This window comes from Vanellus vanellus (genome assembly GCF_965231255.1).
Source record: "Vanellus vanellus genome assembly, chromosome: 20".
NCBI lineage: Eukaryota > Metazoa > Chordata > Aves > Charadriiformes > Charadriidae > Vanellus > Vanellus vanellus.
In genome coordinates this window covers 2125574-2148075 of record NC_138925.1, presented here as the reverse complement: position 1 = coordinate 2148075, position 22502 = coordinate 2125574, and the positions used below count along the sequence as shown (strand labels likewise).

The following is a 22502-nucleotide window of genomic DNA, read 5'->3' as shown; positions in this document are numbered from 1 at the left end:
ATGCTTCAAGAAGCTGGCAGTAGATGAACCTGCAGGCTAAGGATGTAAATTCAGCTCTTGGGCATCCAAGAGGGCCAACCCGCAGCTGGTATCTGCATACCAGATGTGGGCTTGCTCCCAGGACCACCGTGGCGTGGATCGGGAGCAGATTTGGCTGTTCATATAGAGGATGCTCAGGATCTGAGAGCTGGGAGCTTCCTTCTTGTTGCTGCTTTTGATAGGGAACCAGATGCAGATGGGAACGGGTCTAATATATCTTATTTCCTAAGGCTTCTAGGGAGAGATCTGATGACACTGTACTCCTGTACCAGCCCAAGTGTTATCCTTTACAGAGGGGGCTTTTGCTGATTTGAGGTGCTCATTGCAAGGAGAATATTTAAAAAAAAAAACAAAAAAACACACCTTCAGCGGGATTAACTCTGATCACCTTCAAACATCGTAAAGCTGTAGTCCTGCCTCAGTAACTCATTGTGAACAGAGCCTCAAGTGAATTACTCAATGCTGCTCCATTAAAGGGTCCCCGAACAGCCAAGTGCTGCTTCCTACACCCGCACGGAGCAACGCCTGCTGCTGGCATCACAAGTAGTGGGATATGAGCTAAACATGTCTGGGAGCCCCAGGCCTAGCTGGTACAGTCACAGCTCATGCAGAAGCTCCACTCAACAGATGGAGGAATGCCTTAAAGCTCTTTGTTATTCTAAAGGATCTCCTGCCTACCCAAGTGTCTAAGAAAAATCTGACAACCACCACTCAGACATCAGAAACTCCTGCAAGTCCACAGATGAAACCAAAGTTGTGTTGTTTTTAAATGCCACCTTGCATGAAAAAAAGCCTAGCGTACACGCAGGCGAATCTGCTAAGCCACAGGGAAAACAAAACACCAGGAACACAGGCCTGAGACAACAACAACAACAAATGAAAGCCATGAAGAAAACATGTTTCCAGCTGCTGCTGACCCATCACTTCAGATTTAGCTCAAAGCAGAAAGTTCAAGATGAACACCTGACACAAAGCCACTTCTGAGATTTGCGAGTGGGACTATGTAAAAATTCCTATTTAAAATTTGGTATCATGTTTCAGCCATGCCTTCCTTCCACTTCCCCAGCCCCAACAGTGTTTTGGGGCTCTGCAGAACATCAAAAAGTAGTTCACCCACCCCCACCCCCCGCAAAAAGCATCTGGAAAGGGCTTCCTACAGCACAGCCTCGGCGAGTCCTCAAATCAGGCAGGCTACTCACCAAGGACTTCCCAGAAGGCCACGATGGTTATAATGCAGAAGCCACGTCAGTGCATTTGTTTCAGAAACCCTATTGGGGAGCCCTCGCTCGTTAAGAGGTATTAAATTAGTACCCCAGCAGCCACTACAGGCTTTCTGCAGTTTGCATTTCCACAGCTGAGCGGCTGATCATCCCCAAACATCGAGAGAAACTAGTGCAAAGCAGATTTCTTCCTGATCACATCCCCGCTCGGTGCATAGAGAATGCATCCACTGAAACAGTTCGTTCTTCCAGGGGCAGAGGGGGATTAAGAGCCGTAACACACAGTCGGTTTGTTAAACAATTTCATCGTTAAGGTTTTGCCTTAAAGTGGTTGAGCTTGTTCTTTTGTACAGGGGAACATGATGTGGGCAAGGCTAGAAAAAAAATGGAAAATACTCCTTTTCGCTCCCCACCCCCTGGCCTTACAATTAATACCAGCACATCTTCAAATAAGTTAAAATGTCTCTTAAGTTTTGGTAGCACCAAATTCTATCCCTTCCCTTCTTCTATCCCCACATTGTAAACTTGAACACACTGGCCCAAGACCATAAAAGGGTTTGGCAAAAACAGGCATCAGCCTTCCCCATGCACACACAAAAACCGCACGCTTCCAAAACCCCCCTCCACCTCTCACTCCTCTTGCAAAGTGTTACACGTCTTTGGGCACCTACATACCTTTAGCAGCTGCCATAATAGTTTCATCAGCGTCACAGATGGACATTGAGTTACAAAGCGCAGGAGAGCTAAAACAAATCCACAAAGTCCGTTTGGACAAGTGCTGTTTGGCGTCTGCGCCATACCAAACTCAGCATGCACCTCCTGTCCTGTGCACACCCACGCACGGTCGATTCGCTTCACAATCTGCTTTGCGGTGGACAGGGCGGTGATCTTAATGGCTTCTGCTTTTTATTCGTAACATTGGAGCTTATTCTAAAATTGTACATTTAAATAAAAACATTAATTTTAATCCAGTATGCATAATTAAAAGCTATCCTGTCCACAGAATGCTAGGATGTTTTCTTTCTCTTAAAAGGCCAAATCTAACAAGTAAAACAGAAGAGACAAGTTACTTTGGCTGCAAATAATCAAAAAATCTGGCTCGACATTCTGCTTGTACATTATGGTGTATAATTTAGATATGTCCTTTAAAAGAAAAGATACCCCAGTCAGCTACCTCTTCCGTAGTTACGTAGGAACAACGATACTCTTGGCTAGCAAAATGAGAAGAGCAAGATCTGCGTTTCCATCTGCTTGTTCCAAAGCCTCAAGAGCTTCCCGTGTGGTAAAACCAGCACTGAGGATCCGATCAACATCAGCCGCAGGGAAAGCAGGTGGTGGAGAAGCACCTGAGGTACATCCAGTACAGCCAGCTGGTGGGCTCAGCAGTGGTTCTTCACACCCACCCAACAGCCATGGACCTTCAGGAGCAGAACTGCTGCTTCTTTCAGGTGCTCCTGTGAACAGGCTCCGAGTATCTTGAGGTGCACCTTCATCCAATGCTGGTGTAAAGGAATCGGGTGTGTTTTGCTCCAAAGTTAGACTAGTTGGACTCTGATAACCTTCTGCCAAAACCTCCGCCTGCTCAGAGCTCTGTTGCTGGTCAGATGGCGCTGCAGGATTCACCATGACCAAATCGCTCTTGCCTGAAAACTTCTGAATCTCTAAAGCACCTCCTCCAAGAGCAGACTGCATGCGTCTGATAGATCCAGTGCTGATGTTTTCTGTGTCAGAATCACAAGGCTGTTTCCCCTCTGCTCTTCCACCTTCAGACCTCATCTCATAGAAGGAACACCTCTGTTCCTGGCTGGCTGGATCTGAGCCTTTCTGCTTGTCTTCAGAAAGCCCCTTCTGCTGTGCTGCTGGCTCTTTGTGAACCATTTCCAGCTGAGAGACTTCTTCTGAGGCAAGGATTTTACATTCGCCTTTCCGACTGATAATCAAGAGTTTGTGCAGCTCTTTCAAGGCTGATGACAGAGAGAAACATGGCTCTTCTGAAGGTGTTCCTGGATCCGTGTCCAGCTGATGGATGCTGGAGGGGGAAGAGCTGTCTTCTGCTGCCAAATTAGACAACTCATACTTTGCAGGAATTTCACCAGTGCTTTTAGACTGTGGGACACCAGCAGTGGAAAGTGGATCGCTCAAGGAGGATGCAGACTTCAGCAACTCCACCTCCATAGAAAAGGTGTCCAAGTTCAAGTCAGACACACTTCTGTTCTCAGCCTGCTGCTTCTGCTCGCTTGCAGAGCTGTGCGCTTCAGCTACCGACTGCTCAACTACATCTATTTCCATGAAGGCTTCTGTATGCATACAGCTACAGGAGGCTGACATTTGGATACTCCCTTTTGCACAGGGAAGACTTGCTTTCTCCAGCCCATCTTCTCTTGTTTCCATAGGAGGATTTGCTTGCTGGCTGGCTTCTTCTACAACAAGTTTCTCAACCCCACCAACGTGGCGAGGAGGTTCTGGGTCAGTTGTCTCAGTTTGCTTCTCCGGATGTTCCTTCTCTGGATCTTTGCACATCATATGGTCTATGGAAAGCTCATGCTTTTGCTCCTGTTCTGAAGACAGACGTATATCTTTATTTTGCCTGTACTTAGTAGCAGTGTCAGCCAAACTATTTTCTTTTGTCCCTTCCAAAGGATGTTCCTGATCACAGTCTTGTTCTTCAGCGTTACATTCTTTTAGACTGTCAGCAATAAATGTTTCTTTGAGTGTCTTCTGTGAAAGGCAAGCTGGATTGCAACAGGTTACCTCCCCTGTCTGGGGAGAAGGGTCATTATTTGCCAAGGAAGCGTTATTGGGAAGATGCTGTAACAAGAGAGGATGTTCTTTTTCTGGGGTTATCTGGCATTTGGTTGGAGACTCAAAAGACTTGACGGCTCTAGGATCAATGGGCTCTGCGAGGCTAGATTTGGATGAGCAAATTGAAGCAGGGGCAGAGACAGAACGATCAAGTAATTGATTTGTGGGATTACAGATCTTGGAATTTAGTCCTGAAGACTGGACTGGATTTTTAAACCCATCAGAAGCTGGTAATGAGGGCATTTCCAGTGAGGTAGTTTCTTTGTCACTATTCTCTAACAGAAGACAGAAAGAAAGAAGTCGTTAGGACACAGGAGAACCACTCTTTTCACTGTAGCAGTGAAAGCTTATAAACCGATAGCTATAAATACCTGGTCTGTGGCCCACTCCAGCTGCAGTAAACACACACTACATGCATCAAGGCTTCTGACGTTCTGTTTGGATTAGGAAACAAACACACCAAACTTGTGTTAGCATTCAGAGCACACCGCATGCATGGTTATAGTCTTGCGACCTCGCAGCTCCCCTCCTGACTGCCCATCAAGACAGTGTAGGAGCAGCAGAAGCTCCTCACGTTCGCTGCCTTCCAGAAGGAGTTCTGCCTGGGAAATTCATTACGTCAAGTCAAAAATAACTCTGCTGGAGAACAATTTAAAGGCTATTCTGTACTCTCTACGCTGCAGAGTGGTCCGTGAGTGATACTACACGCTTGATAAAATATACGCAGCACAAGGCACGTGCCTAGCACCACACTGGTTTGTTCTCTGTATGGCTGAAGATATTCAGGAGCCCCATTTCAGGGAGATGAGAATTAAGAGGGCACCGCAGTTCTCGGACTGTGCTCCCAGCAGCTATTGCCTTGCGATGGCTAATGCCAACAAAGGCAAGAGAAGGCGAGCAAACACCAGCTTGCTGCAAAAGGGAAGCATAAAGACCATAGAGTGAAAGGCAGAAATCCCCAAAAGGAACTGCTGCCCGAGGCTGGGAAGAGCAAAGCAAAGGCACAGCCAGAAGGCAAACCCAGCCCAGCTCACCCTTTCCTTCTCTGCACAGAGAAGGGATGAATTGCAGATCTCTATCAGTGGCACCAAACACTGGGTCTCGTTATCAGGACAGATTAAATAAGTGAACTTATCTTGCTAATGGTCTAATCTTGCTAATGTATCAGCTCTCACGCTCTCGTTAAATCACTAACATGACCTTTGCTATAAGAGCGCCTGTTCTTCCATTAAAGTCCTACTCTGTCCAGTGTCAGATATCTAAATTTTGTGCTGCGTGATTTGTTGCATTAGTTCCGTTTCCCTTCCCAGAGGTCTCCAAACTCAGTGGCCTTAAACATATACCACTGTTTTACCTTAAGTCTTTCTCTTTTTACAGATACCCAGGTGTACTGGGGGACAGCTAACCATGCTCATATGTACAGCCAGGACTTCCTTTGAGTTCCACACCATGGAAGAAGTCTGCCCTTTTCACCTCAGCTACTTGTTTCTTTTATTCTCCATTAAATAAAAATGGTGCACTACATGCTGCGATGCTGCACCTCCGATCGATACGCTTTGGTATAAAATACAGCAGCCGTTGCAGAGAGCAATCCCTTCTGTTGGCTGCACATCTGGTGTTAACGCAGCTACAACAACCTGGCGGCACTGGAGTATTAAAAAAACAGAATTATCCTGCAGATTTTCAGACTGCTCATCTTTCATATGGGTGGCAAAAAGGCTTGTGACACAGGATACGGATGAAAACCAGAGGGATCTTTTCCTGTTTCTACACGGTAGGATTACATTCACGGTCTCTGCTCTCAAGCCAATCCTTTAGAGAGGAAGCAGAACTGTGTTTTGACTCCGTGGATCGGTAGTAAGAGCCTGATCAGTCAAACAGACCAGGGATCTGCAGTCATTTAGACAGCAGAAATAGCTGGTATTCTGCCAAGCACTCCTCAGTTTCATCCTTCTGAGACCCACTGTCATCCTCCTCCCGGGGTACCTGCAGGAGCTGAATTCCGGCCCCATCAGGGATATTGATCCAGCTAACACCCGGAACAAACTCTTCTCCACAAAGTGCACCATCAGAGATAAATTCCTCTCTATATTAGGAAAAGCCGGAGTTGCATATGTAGTGGTGGTGCCTTTCTTGTATCGAGGCTGTCTGCGTGAAAAGCTGTATATCGGGTAAACTGCCTGAATACACTTCCTCCTAAAGCAACTGTAGTTTTGCTGCTAGTTTTGTAAATCCTCCATGATTGCAGAGTTTCCCAGTGGTGATGGGAAACACAGTATATTGGCAAAAAAGGGCAAGCTCTCAGATGTAAGTGAAGCAGACACGGAGGATCTAGATGACAGTAAAACACACCAGGACTCCACTACCACCTCACCTGCCTTGCCGTAGGTGTTGAAACACCAGCAAGTCAGCTGACAGAAATCATGAGGCTCAGTGAAGTGAGCTTCAGGGGATTAAAATAAAGCTCAAGAATAATCCAGGTGCATTCAAAGCGAGAACTTTAATAGCCTACAGATGTATGCAGCCAATTTCTGTTGTACCATCTACCAGAAGGCAGCAAAAAAGCAAGCTGTTGTGAAAGAACAGAGGCCTTGCAGGGAGCTGAGCTTCCCTGGTCCTGCATTACAGTCTCTCCCTCTCCAATTTCTTGCTCTTTCACTTGGTTTTCCTGGTACCATCTCGCAGCAGCTAACAGTTTGGGAAGAGAGGAAGAAGGTATACATTGATATTCTGACACCTTAGGATGTAGCCTGTGAGCCAGAGGCTTGTAATACCTCTAAGACTTACACACAGTCAATCTAAACAAGACCTACCTTAGTTTTGTGCACGGGTGTTCTACAAGCATTAAGTGAATACACAAAATGGATTTCCTATTCTCATAAATCTTTTACATTCCTCTAGGGCTCAGCATCAATGGAAACCAGTAGACTGCTGATTAGTCTGAACAAAGCCACGTGGTCTTTAGAACTGTATTTGGTGCATAAGCAGCTTTGATTCAAGTCATTTTAGGCACTTTTCATTTTAAAGCACTCAACTAAAATGCTTTTATTGTAAAGACTCATATATTTTGGACTGAAGTTTGCTTTTTATTTGTCCCTTTCAGCAGAGAACTAAGTCCAACCGACTGGGATGTCTGCAAAGTCTCACCCAAAATGGAGACACGTTACAAAAACCAACCCAGGCTTCATCAGGTTCAACGTTTTAACAGGTGAAGAACTAATATTTACATCTGCACATTTTCTCTGCCAGGTTATGTGAAGAGACATGAGCCCAAGGTACCAAATCTGACCTGCAGCTGTGTCAAACCCCGACAGGGGCAAGGTCAAATCTATGTTTGTGTTTCTCTCTACTTGCTACACCTTAAGTTAATAAGCATTCCAATTTGGTTTTAAAAGTTGGACATGTAAACCATTTCTTGCTGATTAAGCCAGGCCTTCTTCTCAAGGTTTTTACATCCCTGGAAAACTTCTATTCTTAGAATGGAAGAAAATTGGTCAAAGGGACCACTAAGTGCAGTCCCGTGCTCCCCTTAATGTAGGCACCATCGTTATTTGCAAGAAAGTCACTGCTTACTCTTTGGACTATCAAAGGCAGCAATTGGGAAGTGTTAAAGAAAAATTTCAGTGCATTACAACTGGTTTTATATACATATATGGTTAAATCTGGTTATCGCACTTCAATTTTAAATATGGGCATGCTAGAGTATTAAAAGATTAGCAATAAAAATGTTGAAGAAGTCAACTTTATCAGCTTAAACATGACCCAGCAAAGAGTTTTCCATGTGTGTGGGAAGCAGAATCTTACTGCGTGCTTTCAGGGAAAACATTTGTAGAGACTTTTGAGTTTTACTGCTAAACCCTTGCACATAAAATGTTATCTTTGAAAGTTTTGGAAAAGGCCTGAGGAATACACTTTGTGAGGTATTTACAGCTTCAGTGTAATAGCAGGGGAAAAAGTAACAAAACTTTCCCTTACTCAAAAACATATGCTGAAGTTAAGGGAGGAGTTAAACAGAAAATCTGAGTTTCAGACAGTTTGACTCATAGCTCAGCTTTCAGCTATTTTGGCATCTCCACTTAACTATATTTTGCAGCTACCGAAATCTTCCGTAGCCCCGTCAGTCTGCATTTGTGCAGCCAACGGACTGCAGAGGCACAGGGAACAAATCTATGGGGAGGGTGAAAATTCTCTTTGCAGATCACATTTAAGGCTGATGATATACGTTAGGATGTGAATGCAGCTGCTGCTTTTGAAATTTGGAGCAAGAGTAATCGTCAGTAAGAAAAGCAATTCACCTTCCAAGGGCACAAGGACCACTCTAAGGAAAAAAATGCTGAAATAGTACAATTTCTAAAAATTGTCACAAACTTTTGTCCAGAGATTTGTACTTACTGCTACAGCTCCTCTATTTTTATATGCTGCAGCTATTAAGAGGAGGATTTGCGGAAGCCTCCACAAAGCTGTCCTTACACAAGGCTGGTAAAATACCACACAACTGAACCATGTCCCTGACGAGGCACTACAGCTCGACCCAGGTGAACGGGGGCCAGGGACAACCACTTATCTCCGCGCCTCTGAAAGCCAAGAAACCAGAGCGGGTAGGAAGTTGCAAGAAGAGCACAAATTAAACAGCAAGCACCCCCGAATGCCTTCATGCAGACAGATTCTGCTGTACAGAAAGGAAGAGGGAAGCGCAGTTAGAGGCCACAAGCAAGAATAAAGCCCCTTTCTCTCCACTATTTTCTCGCTGATACTGCATTAGACTGTATCTTCTAGGAGCCGAGAAGGGGGACTGCCCGTGGACATGCTGACAGACAGCAAGAAAACTATGCAGATTAATATTTCAACTGGGTTGCTCCTGGTACCTGCTTCCTCTACGGACTTCTGTATTGCTTCTGCTAGTTCCTGGTCTGCAATCTCCTCCGGCCGCACATCTTCCCGCCCGGCGCCGTAAGCTAGCCGGGCACACTCTGGGAGCTCACCCTCCGGGAGGAAAGTGGTCTGCGAGCCAGTTGTGCCAATCACTAGTACATTCTTCTTGAGATCAATTGAACACTGTGAAAGAGCATCGAGACATCAGGGGCCTGTGTAAGAGCCAGTGAATTCCCAGAGAAAAAGGAGAAACAAGGTTAAACAATCCATTTCTGATGGGAACAGCGCATAGCAGCTAAGCAAAGTGGGCCAAGAGCACCAGATATAAGCAAAGGGCCCCATATGACTTGATTTGTAATAAATCATTCAGTGGGAAAGCTCTGAGCATCTTTGATCAGAGCAAAAAGCTTCAGGGAGCAGCCAGACACCCTACAGCTATCCATGATGTATGTAGTGTATATACTTCTTTCATAACTGGCTGGAAGATAATCCACCATCAACTCAACCCAGAAAAATCCTAATAAATTCACAGGCAAGGCATTTATGTGCACTTAGCACTTAACTTGGAAGAGCCAGTAACTGTTTCAAAAGAGGGTTTGATACCTGATGCCTCTTAAGCATATCCAGTCCTAGAAGCATGTCCATGGGCTGCTCTTCAAGGATTGAGAAGGAGCACGCCAGGAAATCCCCTTCAATCTGGACCTGAGCTGAAACGCAAGGGAGAGAAGTTACCACCTCGCAACGGTACAGCACAACAAATCTACTTTCTGCTGTTCCATCTGCACAAAAAGAAAGGTCTGCACAAACCTGCCGGGCAAATCTGAAACCAGAGCTCTCATGTACTGTTTGGGTCGCATAAAGTTGAGCTCTGTGCAAAACTTGGGGACTATCAGGCCTGCCTCAGCCTCAAAAAGTTAATTATTTTAAAAGCTGACCTGCTCTAGAGCCCTCAGTACTGCTTATCTAACACTCCAAGCTAGAGGAGCTGCATACAGCTCGTTAGAGCACAAGCCTAAAAAGCAACAACAGCGAAGAGAATCGATTTTTCAGACAATAAGGACAATCTTCTCTCATCCAGAAAACCTCCACAAGAGCACAGAGAGCCTTCTCTTCCCAAAGGAATATGAAACACTCCACTGTACTGGAACCCTTCCTGAGCAACTCATGCTGCCCAACAGTCCCACCCCAAACAGGAAAGATCCTGCCGTTTCACATTAGCCCCGTTTTTTGCACCCAGAGAGAACACATCCTCTGAACTGAGAACTCCCTCACCTAAAAGTGTTTAAGTAATTCCATTTAAAGAAGCATTAAATGAGACAGAAGCCAGACTACTGTGCCCAAGACAAAGGAACATATTGCAGATGCGCTTTTATTTTACTCTGCAGGATTTTCGAACAATTATAGCATTAAACCAGACACTCCTCGGTGCTAAGATTGTGGGAAATGTAGTCAAACTGCCGCTAAAGCTGCTCAAAGAAGAATACCAGTACTTACCTAAGTGCACTCTGCCAATTATTTTCTGTGTTCCTACACCTTTAGCAATGCCGGCCCACCGCCGATCTACCAGCCTCATTATGTTGCACCGTTCAGCACAAGCTTGGCTCATGATGGTCATCTGGGCACCTACCAGGAACAGAATTTGTGTTAAATCCTGACAGCTCATCACAAATTAAATTCTCTCCTGGAAGGGCTTACGATCTTGCACTCAGCAGCCAGGAAACCACGTTGCACCAGCAACTGCATTAGGGCATAACAGCTTCCTGCGAATCCCACTGCGTTGAATTGACTGTATACGCACAGATCAGCACTGACAGTAAAGTACGTGTTTCTGTAGAGCTGGAATAACCCCAAGTACTTTCCCTTTAAGGCTGCGGATGGGAAGCAAAGCATTAAAGGCATGCAAAATCCCCCCATCTGTAAAATGAGATAAGACACACATGTGGCAGTGACCTTTCTGGCATCGAAGCCCCAGAAATTCTCACAGGAGCCTTGATCTGGAGTGTTTGAGCACTCACGCGCGCTGCTGCTCACAACGGTTTGCTCTGTTCGCCTTAAACAAGGCGCCTTTCAGGTTTTAATTAGGTGCTTCAAAACCCTGTAATGCAGTGCTTCATTATGGAATTTTTGGGCAAAACTTCTGGAGCGTTTACTGTCCCCCTCAGTGAGGGAGAGTGCAGAGAAAGAGATGAAAATGGGGGCAACTCACCTGAGTCAACAAAGGCTTTCACTGGATGGCCATTGACTTTGCAGTTAATATACAGCATCACCACCTGCCCAAAACTCTCGGGGGCCTCTTCCATTGCTATCGTCATGTTTTCTTCAATGTTTTGTTGCCTGAATTTAAAGGAGAAGAGAGAGAAAAATCAGACCTTCCATCAGCCGGACCTTATAAGCATCCCTCCGACTTAAAAACAGATCTGGTAATCCCACCTGCTGCAGCTCACCTTACAAACAACACATTTGAACGACAACAAAGACTGCTTCGTTAGCTAAACATAGGCTTCTTAGCAGGGGGATTGCTAGTAATGATCTTGGCTTAATCCAGAGCCATCAAGTCGCTCCCCAGCAGCCATGAAGACTGCTCCTTCCAACACCTTGCCTAACTCACACTACAGCATCAGGCGACAGAAACCTGTCACCACAGAGTTAACCTGGAGAACCTGTGAGTGAAAAACCTGCGTATTTATTATTCACTCTAAAATAAAGTGCTGAGGGCACAAGATGAAGATGTTGCCAGTAGCTACAATGCTGGAATCCCACATGGCAGCTGAACATTAAAATCCTCCAACGTTTCCCTGGTATCTTTCCTTTCCAGACGTAGGAAGGGGAGGGAGGTGAGCAAAACTGCAGCGAGAACTCCACCATGAGCACAAGCCCTTGGTGCAAATTCAAGCCTACAGAAGAAACACTCTTCAAGAAGCCCATCACGGCCCCTACACTGATCTTGGAAGTGATAGGTATCCGTAGCGACAGGATCCGAAATATCTTTATCTACCAAAAAGGGGAAAAGGGCTTCCAATCTTGATGCCATTTCATTTTTCCTCCTTAGTAGGGGAAGGGGAAAAACCCCAAGCTCCTCTTCTATCCATCTTCAGTACTGTGGTAGCCTCCCCACAACAAGATGGGTCAACATGGCTTCTTGGTGGGGAAGGAAAACAGCTAACGGCATCCGAGACCTGGTTTGCCTGGGAGCGAAAGCACCCTACTGCCAGTCTGTACCGCTTCATATACTCATGAAACAGAGCCACACGTTGTCTTGTCTTTTAGTATTTAAGCATAAATCGGATATACAGTGGTTAATCTTCAGTTTGTTTTCTTGTCAAATCCATTATTCTGTTTTTTCTGTGCTTGACACTCTCTCCACCTAACATACACTTGAAGAGCAGAGACATGTCTCAAAAAAAATATGATGCTTGCAATAGCTTCCAATCAATCTTGGGCAGAGTGCATCTAATTAAGCAAGGAGGTCAGAGAAATTAAGCAGGGTGTGAAATCTGGGGACTGCTAGATGCCCAAACTGCTCTGTAACAGCAGCACAGCCTTGGACACATCCCCTTTATCTGTTCCCTCATCTGTGGAAGAAGAAAAGCGTTCCTGTGCCTCCGGGCAATGTTTTGCTATCTACAAATGTATATTTTTCCATATTGCTAAGCTAAGCATTTATCTGGCACCAACACCTTGTCAGTCGTAACGCAAGAATGACTCTTATCGCAAATGAATTTTGGTTATGACCAACTATATCAGAAAGACATGTCTTTATCAGGGGAAAAAAACCACCAGTCACGTTCTGACTCAAGGATTTATCACTTAATTTAAGAAATCAAGCCTCAGCCCAATGCAATTACAGTTGGAAGACAGCAAGAGGCAGTGAGCGCTGATGAGCAGAACATATTTCTACAGAACATCTCTTCTGACAGCAGTGATGCTCAAAGTCTGGAATCAGCCAGAGAGACAAAACAATTAGCAGTATGCAAAACCAAATCTCAAAGGCAGCTGGGAGAAATGACGCCACATCGCTGTGCAGAGGGCTCAGCTTAGAGACCACCACAGGCCCAGTTCTCTGGTTCAAAACACAGCCGAGGCACCCAAGTACCACTTCTCAAGAGGATCCAAGATCTCCAAGTGCTTCCCACAAGTGCTCTTGCTTCGGAATGGACCAGCCTAGACAGCTCTGGGACATCACACGCTGCCTCCTCACGATCTGGATACATCTAAAGGATGGGGTGTGCCTACGCATCCCCGATTCCCAAGCTTCCCACATGCAAAGGTGGCTCAGAGCATTGCCCTGCAGGTACCTTAAGGCAGGATCTAAACACACTCCTTGCATCCTCCAAGGAAAAAAGCATTATGGATGGAAGCACCCTGTGGAAAAAAGATGACCTCCAGAGCCCGCAAGCAACTTGGGTTTGCTACCTTATGTCTTCCTCTATCTTGGCTTGTGCCTCAAGATCAAAAGGGTCAGCTGAATAGAGTCGGATCCTCTCCTGCTCCCGCCGGGCTCGGTCCTGCTGTTGCTCCAGCAACACCCTGGTGAATTTCTCTGCAGGAACAAGGAGATAAAGAAATGCTTTTTACTGGAAATGACTCTGACAAATCAAGCTCTGGCACAGCAAACTCTTCTTTTTATGCCAGCATGCACTCAGGGGTAGCCTCAGCAGCACAGGCACAAAGGGCTTCGTCTGAAGGCAGCACGGACAGACCTCAAAGGATCAGCCGCAAACTTGGGAACCCGCCGACATGAAAAGCAACTAACTGGACAGAGCTCTTTCTCCTCGTGTCTGCTACCCAGACTCAGCACAATCAAACTCAATTTTCTTGCACGTACATTTTTATATGGAAGAAAAATGGAGAAAACATGAAGACAACAATATTTAAAACAAAGAGCTGCCATTAAAACAGGAATTCATTCTTCTGTTGCAGCAAGAATTGCCTACACAACACTCAAAGAAGACCAGCTGCAAAACGAGCAGCTGAGACCCGAAGCAGAAATCAGGACTACAGAACTTGCACAATTCAACAAGAAGCTTGTGTGCATGTGTATTTTGAAAAAGCTTTAGACAGAGACAGAAGAGAGATTTCGTAGCTCTTGGTAAGATGGCCCATCTACAAGAACAGCTTGAAAAATCTATCATGTTTTACACTCGACAATCCCTGGTAAAATAACAGCCTGTAGATCCAGCAAAGAGCAAATGCAAAACGCAAGACATAAAAAGGCTAACAACAAAACTTACCTTAAACCCAAACAACACAGGCAAAGACAGGGACATTATAATCCCTAAAGCTGAATGCCTACCACTGAAATCAAGAGCTCCCAGGTGGGACACCCGCTTCACAACATCTAGACACACATTTTAAGAACATAGTTTTTAGATCGCCACTTTTTGGATGTCTTCTGGCTATTTTTTTTTTTTTACTGCTTGGATCTGATCACATACATTCCCAAAAGGACCTGGCAATAAATTAAGTTCTGTAAACACAGAAGGTTGTGGGTTTCCTTCCAGAAATGCAGTTCCCATGAAGAAGCTCTCAGGCCTAAAGGCTGTTACATGTTCAGGAAGGCATTGGGTATGTTTTCTTATTTGTTTTGGGGTTGGTTGTTTTTTTTTAATTAGGTTTCTGTATAGCAGGTGCCTTCTAAAGCGCTTGCGGTGCATCCAGCACAGTCACATGGCAAACATCTATGTGTGTATTTGGGCATCAGAGCCAGAGCTGAACTGGATCTGTGCCCAAATACCAGCAGTAGCCATACAGAATGATGAGAGCATAACCAGATCAAACCCCACTTCCTTCTGACAGCCCACTGAGGTGATCTGGGACTAAAAACGCACACCTGAATCAAAGTTTAATGCGCACAACAAGACAAGACAGACCAACAGATGAGCCGGTTCTGGATGTCTTGGGCTTAACTTCTCGTTTCCTGCGCCAACTGCAGCACATCTTCTCAAGGTGATGGGAAAAATTTCTCTACTGCACTACAGACGCAATGCTCACAAGAGGTGTGAAAAAGCTTGAAAGTGCAAAGGACATGGTTTCAACTCTGGATATGAGCTAAAGTAAGAATGAAAAAATGAAATAGGCTGACAATATCCATGCGAGTTCCTTTCTAGCTTCCTTTGATGGAGAGAAATCACTAGGGTGTAACCTTGAAAGAGGAAAAAAAAAAAAGTCTCCTGCTAGAAGCTCCTCCTCTTCATTTCCCCAAACTCAACAGGATTTATTTCCTAACTAAAGGTCTTGCAGAGGTTTAAAAGCACATCTTCTGATGCCCAAAACACCACCCTGTTTTCATACCGAAAGTACACTAGAGTTCAAAGCTTTCATCACGTGCAGAATGAGGGACCAACATCAGCTGCTTACTTACAGAAGATGTGAAGGACATGGAACTAGACTTCAACTGCGCCCAAAATATGTGAACACCTTCATGATTAACAGACTTAAACATTTAGGACTATTCCTATTGGAAAAGGTCCCTAAAGACACCATTTACTTGTTCCTTTTCCTCTCCCTTTCTGATGTCCACTTCCGTAGCAGCTCACCATTACGGACAGAACTGGTTTTATAGTGTACGGCTCTCTTGAGGTATCAGTGGGCTCTGGGATGCAGCAAACACAACACCATTACTGGAAAACATGCATTCAGGGAGTCTTCATGTAAAAATCAGGAGCTGAGTCACTTGTGTTCATAGAAACTCGACTTATCTGTGCATCCGATATTTCAAAGTAGGGGATAGAGGATATTAAAGAAGCCAAGCAGGAGAAATATGCCCAACTTGCCAGAAACAGTCTTGTTAGAAGGAGAGGAACTCTGCCTTGAGTAGTCCCAGCTGGCACCTTTTATCAGCATCATCAATGGCAGCGAACATCCCAGCTAGTTAAAAACCCGTGGCTGCCTTTCATTAGAACTGAGCTCAAACAGATTTAAAACCACCTCCTGCAGATTGAAAACCCAACTTACCCAGGTCTCCACTGAGCAACGCCTCCGCCAAGGGCGGATTGCGCTCCTTCAGCAGGGAGAGCTCGTGGGGATTCGCAAGCAACATCTCCCGTAGCAGCGCCGGATTGTCCAAACCCTGAGGGAACGAAGGTGCATCGGGAGGCAACGGGCGAAGACGCTGTGCTGGTGGTTGGTGCTGCTGAGTGGATGTCCCAGGAACCGCGATACTGCTGAAGTCTATCCTCGGCAGACCTTGGAGGGAGAAAAAGGTAAATGTGAAGCGCTGACACCTCTGACAATTCTGCTTGAAAAAACACAGTGGAAAAACTGCAGGAAGGATGAGCTGATGCTACAGTATTAGACCGGATTCTGTGAACAGCAATTTGTGTCGGAAGCACAGCCGTGTACTCAGGTTAGTGGGTTAGGAATGCCAGCACCTATTTCTGTAACTGGTCTAGCCTTTTATCTGGCCCGTTTTTTAATCCCCTGAAATGCACTTACTGAATCACAGACTAGTTATTTCCAGCTTCACAAATGTGAATACCACACGGAGGGATCACAAGGCCAAACCCAGTGTCTCTAAGGCACCTCTGAATCTCTCAGATTAAAAAAAAAAAAAAAAAGGCAGGGGGAAAAAAAAGTAACATTTCTGCAGACCTGCATTGCAGGCACCAACCCTCCAGCTGAGGCAGGAGGACAAGGACCTCAAGCAACACTCCCACAGCCTTCTCAGCCAGTGGGACCTTCTCTTCCAGTGATATTTTATGCCAGGGAATTGCTAGGAAGTGCTCCAGGAGGCAGGACAGAGGAGCAGGGCTTTACTCAGATGTTATCTGAGGAGTCTTTTGCATGTGGGCACGATTGCGTAACTGGGTTTGTTAAGATGCATCTTCTCTGGGTTATTTGTCACTGTACAGATTCACAGTGCACATTGCAACAGCCTTTTCATGTGTCGGAGCTGCACAGACTGCATACTATTGCGTCATTACACCGAGTGGGAAGGGAACCAGCATCATATGAAAACTCACACACCTTTTATAAAAATGGCTGTTCTGAACCAGTTACCTTCCTCCCTTTCTCTGTGTTTCCCCAAAAGAACAGTAAAATGGTATTCACTTCCGTAGAATTAAAAAAAAAGTTCAATAACAAGCCCTTCAGCCATTTTTAAAAGCCCCCTGCCTCATCCCTAGCCGCTCTCCTTCCTAAGTGTTTTGCCTAGCGAGGTACTACAGGAGACTGACAGGAGACGGAGTTGCTATTTGATAAATATTGAGATCTTTGGATGCTCAGAGCAAAAGTTAGCGCAAATCCTTTCTCACCTGGGAAACGGATGGAGGGCCGTGGCTCTACGGTCTCTTTCTGTCGCAAAATCACCACGTCCCCGTCTTTCAAGCCATAGGAGGCCAAAGATCTGTTGTTGTCAGTTAGAGGCCGCTCCGCATAGACTATCTGTTCATGGAGAGAATGCAGTGAAAAACACCGCGCGTGACAAAGCAGACATCTTGCTTTTTTTTTTTATTTTATGAAAGAGTTCCAGTAAATCCTTTGGAGCCATCTCAAGCTTCAGAAGGGAAGGTGTGTAATTCTCACCACGGACAGGCCCTGCCAAGGCACCTCTACCTCAGGCACTGAAAGACCTCACCAGGTAAGCGGTTGGACAACCACACAGAGTCGGTCTTACCGAAACCCAGCGATGGTTTCTCGAAACTCAGCATCTCGGAGAAGGGCTGGTCTCTCTTAATTAGAGGCCAAGATTTTTAAGAGGAAAGCAAACCTTGCACCAGGGCTGTTTGCCACACATTTCCAAAATCCAACCTCTACGATTACACAAGTCACGTCCGTCTTCTACAGCGTTATCTCCCCTCATGTCAGCACCTATTGACCAAGGACCGACTGCGCAAGTGCAGGCAGCGTCGATCAGGGTAGATCCATGGATGATGCAGTCCAATATCTATGATCTCTGCCTTTTCCCACAACACGGTTCCCCAGAATAACCAGTTTTACAGGGACCTCAATGATTAGCTCAGTGATTTCCAGTTTACTTGAGTGATGTAACTCTATCCAGACTCGAAGGTTCAGCACCCAAAGACACCACTCCTGAGACTGCAGTCAGTCCATGGCGGGGAATTAACTTCTTTTGACTATAAAACACAAAGTTACATCATTTTCTATTACGATAATCTGACTTAACAAGGGGTCTGCAGATTAAACACAAAAACGTATTGAGATAAAAATGAATAATCACCATGGGAACATTTCTGTTAACAGTAAATCTGTAATACCTACAGATGTCCTGAATTACAGTGGAGCAAATAAATAAATATATGTTTTACGGGAACTAAAGTTCCCAGAAATAGTATCTGCTAAACATTAAGGTTTCTGTGCCTTTACCGGCGGTTACTGGGCAGATCGGTTCAGCAGCCTCCTACCCCTGGCAGGAGTCCAAAGCAAGAAACACCAGAGAACTTGGCCTAAACCCGTCGGGCATATGATCGAATTTCACGTTTACCACCTCGTTTAGCAAGACCCGCATCTCTCTGGGTCTGGTAAAGGCCGGTTCAGCAACAACAGGTTTGCCACAGGTCGGGACTGGCAAAGCCGCCTGGGAGGAGCTTTCGCAGTCCTTGCCTGGATGGGTCACGGCTCTACGGGATGCTATCGCCAGTAGCAGATCCAAAAAGATCAAAAAACCCCACCCCAATTACTACACATCTTGAAGTCTGGAAGACTCTACAGACTTTTGCTGTTTTACTGCAGCAGCTCAGAAATATTACAGAGAATCCCACTAATGCACTTTGGTAGTGCCAAAGCAAGACAAGACAGAAAAAGCAAAAATTTTAAGAACCACATAAGACAGCAATCAGAGCCATCAGAGCTAGAGAAACACACACCATTAGAAACAAGCACGAGCTTCCTACCTTCTCATTAACGACACACCTAACAGCCTCAGCGCTACTGCACCAGACCGGGTGCAAACACAGGTCCGCTTGCCAGCTATATTAAGGCTTGCAGTCTCCACTCTGATGGTTTGCAAGACTTTACCGACATAATTAAGGTTAGTGTGTGATGGGAAGAGTCCCACCACATCCTCTCACGTTACCGGACGCGTCCCACCCGGCCTGACTCAGTAACGCTGCTGCTCGCAGAGAAAGCAAGCTTGTAATAAATCCCAGCTGCATGCGCAAATGTTAAATGGCAGTTTCCCTGCGCAGACACTCTGGAAGAGACAAGTTAATCAGTTTAAGTGAGGTTTTACCTCTGTCGTCTTGCTGCGATTGGATTTATGAGTGTTCGGCTTTAACACCTCAGACAATGAATTAAGCGCCCAGCACTTACTCTACATCCATTAGCAGCAAGGCTTAATACGCTTTTGACCCATTCCGCTCCACTGTTAAAATGAACTGATTTAATTTTGCTGTGTTTTGATTATCTGGTTTGTGGCACATTTTAGAAGGCAGCCAGGTACCGGACACGGGCTCTTCTGGAGGTGACCTGGGCAGGGATGCAGGCACCGATACCGCACGGTGATTGGGTTTTGCACAGTGCCGTAGGGTAGAACCTCCTTATGGAGTGAGGAACCCCAATCAAGAGTGATTCAGATACCACCAGCAACTGTAAATCAATCCAACCTCAGAACCCGTTAAATACTCCTGCGCACAGCCAAGGACAGGAGGTGCACAGCGCGTAAAGAAAGAGAAATGAAAGAAATAAATGGTGCTGCCAGAATAACGCGGTTCTGCCATGAACCTCCCCATCCCCTCTCCAGAAAAGCTATCGCCTTGATGCATGGAGGAAACCATGGCTGAATTATTTCCCCTCTCCTCACCCAGCTCCTCTTATCACCACAGCCCGACAGCAGCCGTCCCCGTTATCTCACGCGTCCCTCCCCGCCTTGCGACCGCAGCCATCCCTCGGAAACCTCACAGCCCCCTGCTCGCCTCCACCCCAAACCGCAGCACCCAGAATTAATTCCACAAAACAGCAGAAAATAAGACTGGGACAAACACACAGCAGCGGTTCACTGCACCCTGCACAACCCTTACTATTAAATTCATCCTCTCTTTTGTGCCAATGCAACACCTCTAACACAACGCGGGCCTTGGTTATGGAAAAATGGCACTAGATCACCAGGTCTGGTAAATGCAATACTGCCTATTTGTGGAGGATGGTTTAACCACGCAAAATCCTTCTACAGAACAAGCTGCTTCCCCGATAACTTGTATTTTTAAAGCTTTCTCCCCACTGAAGGTCCTCAAAACACTTCACAAACACTGGGCAGAAACAGGAGAGAAAGGGACAATAAATACGTGGCTAGAAAACATGAAAAGAAAGGAGGCAAGATGATGCATAAATGGCAGATGGATGAGCAGAAGGAAAGCAGAGGTGGCTACAAAAAGCACAGTGCTGATCCCTGTTACCTGCCGCTGATAAAATCGCAAAACTCCACAGCAGTTTAACTGCAAAAGAAGGGAACTCCTGACCAAATACAAACAGAAAAGTCCGTGACCACTTGTTATCCTAAAACAGACCCAGAGGTGGTGGGTTTCGCTGACACAAGGGGGACAAAACTGCCAATGAGGAGTTTACGCTCCACGCACCCTGAGATACCGAAGCCACCGTGCACTCACAGAGTCCCACGCATAGAGGCTGTCCCCATTCCTGGCTGTGAACATTGGTGCCTGGGTGGTGGCTGTGACACAGACACGGGGGGGTTTGCTGGAGCGCAGCAAATGGGAACCCTTGCATGAGGTGGTTTCTCTCTTTCTACCTACCAAAAATCAAGAGTTTTTCCCCCCCTAAAGGAAGATCCACCTCACCTTGATTTTCTACCCCTGCTTTGGAGACCGCTTCCCCCTCAAAACCGACCCCTTAACCCAAAATAAACAGCTCAGTGAAGGCAGAGGCAAAGCAAAACACCACGGGCGAGGCGTCGGGAACCTGCTTGGTGAGGGTACACGTCCACCTCCAGGGCTGCCGGCTCAACCGTTCTTCCATCACTGACTAATAATTGCTTGACTGGAAAAATATTTTAATTTGGACTTGGAAAAGGCTCGGGAAGCAAAAGCCATCGTCACAAAACTCCCCAGACTCTGCCAGGCACAGCCAGCGCCCCAAGGAAAGGAGCTGACATTGCCCTGTCCTGCAACACGTCGCCCGGCTGAAAAACAGGTAAAACTACCAAAAAAAAGAAAAAAAAAAATTAGCGGGACTGAACCCAAAACAGTGAGTAAACCCCAGACGGACAGACAGACGGACGAGAGCCGCCCCCACACCGTGTGTTTTGGCATGCTGGCAACAAGCGAGCCCCGAATTCGGCTCTTTGCTGGGGGCATCAGGCAGACGCGCTGCTCGGTCCCCACACCTGTGTGGGGAAAAAAAAAAGGGGGGGGGAAATCCTCAATTTGCCCTTTTCCACCCCAGAGGCGGGCAGGAATTTGCTATGATAAATAAACCCTTTCCTGAAGGTTTCAGCCCCGTTCCCCAGGGTTTGAGGGGACGGCAGGCCCCCACCTTCCCCGCTCTGCGCCTCCCATTCCCCTCACTCCAAAGCCTTTCCTCCTTAAAACGCCAAATTCCTCTGAAAACTCAATTAAAAAAAAAAAACAATTTTCTTCTCGTTTTCAGGTCCACCGCGGGAGGAGAGCGAGCCTTTCCCAGAGGAACCCCGGTAAGACATCGAACCATCGGGGATCCGGAGCCCTCTCCTGAAGGGACGAGGAGGATTTTGAGGGAAAAAGGCCGCGTTTCTCCCCCAAAATAACGACAGGTCGCCTCCCCCCCCCCCCCCCAAAAAAAAATAACCCCCGACGTCGGGGAGCGAGCGGGGCGGAGGCCCTGAGGGGTGAAGGGGGTGACGGACCCCGCGGGGAGGGGGGTGCCACAGCCGTTCCCAGCCCAGGGGACCCCAACCCCGGGGTGGGGGACGCGGTGGGCGGGCAGGGCCTGACCTGGCTCTCGGCCGCCGGGATACCGGACTCCAGCTCGCAGAGAGCGCGGAAGTTTTGCAGTTCGAAGTCGGCGTCCACCTGCAGGGAGAAGGTGAGCTCGCTGCGGTCGCGGCGCAGGCAGAACACGGTGAGCAGCATGGCCGACCCGCCGCCTCCGCCACCGGCCCCCGCCGCCGCCAAGTGCCGCCGCCGCCGTCAAGCGCCGCCGTCGCAAAGCGCCCGCCCCGCCGGGTCAGGGGGGCGCCCGTCAATCAGGGCCGTTCGACCAATCACTGCGGCGCACCGAGGGAGGGGGCGGTGCGTGGGCGGGGCCTGTGCCACGCGGGGTGTCCCCGCACCCCAAACGCCCCCTCCCCCGTACCGGCCCCCTGGATTCAGCAGCCCCCGGGCCCGGAGGAAACCCCAGTGCCATTTCCCCCGTATTCCATCCCAAAACAGCCCCGATGCACCCCAAAAGCTGCTCGCTCCCTCCCCCACCCCTTTGGCCCCTCCACTTCCCCCCCGGTTTTTTGGCACCGCGTCTTCCGGCTGCTTTTCCCCCCACGGACCCCTCCGTGGGTGCTTTGAGGCGCCCCGAGGCCCTCAGTGAGCCTTTCGGGGAGTCCCTGAACCCACCTCTTTGCTTTTCAGGGCACAGCATGGCTTCTGGGGTGCCCCATCTTCTTCAGTGTGCCTTTGGGGAGCCCTT

General features: G+C 47.1%; 1 protein-coding gene across 1 annotated transcript; it reads right to left on the bottom strand.

Annotated features, from left to right (window-relative positions):
* Nucleotides 1-1174: 1174 nt before the first annotated feature.
* On the bottom strand, nt 1175-21982 carry DDI2 (DNA damage inducible 1 homolog 2). Its single transcript, XM_082493645.1, has 9 exons — nt 21815-21982; nt 17186-17315; nt 15888-16118; nt 13347-13473; nt 11140-11267; nt 10428-10556; nt 9537-9640; nt 8927-9116; nt 1175-4336 (listed from the first exon to the last, which is right to left on the bottom strand). The coding sequence occupies exons 1-9, from the start codon at nt 21950-21952 to the stop codon at nt 2445-2447; spliced, it is 3069 nt and encodes a 1022-aa protein (XP_082349771.1). The 5' UTR covers nt 21953-21982; the 3' UTR covers nt 1175-2444.
* Between the last annotated feature and the right edge of the window lie 520 nt (nt 21983-22502).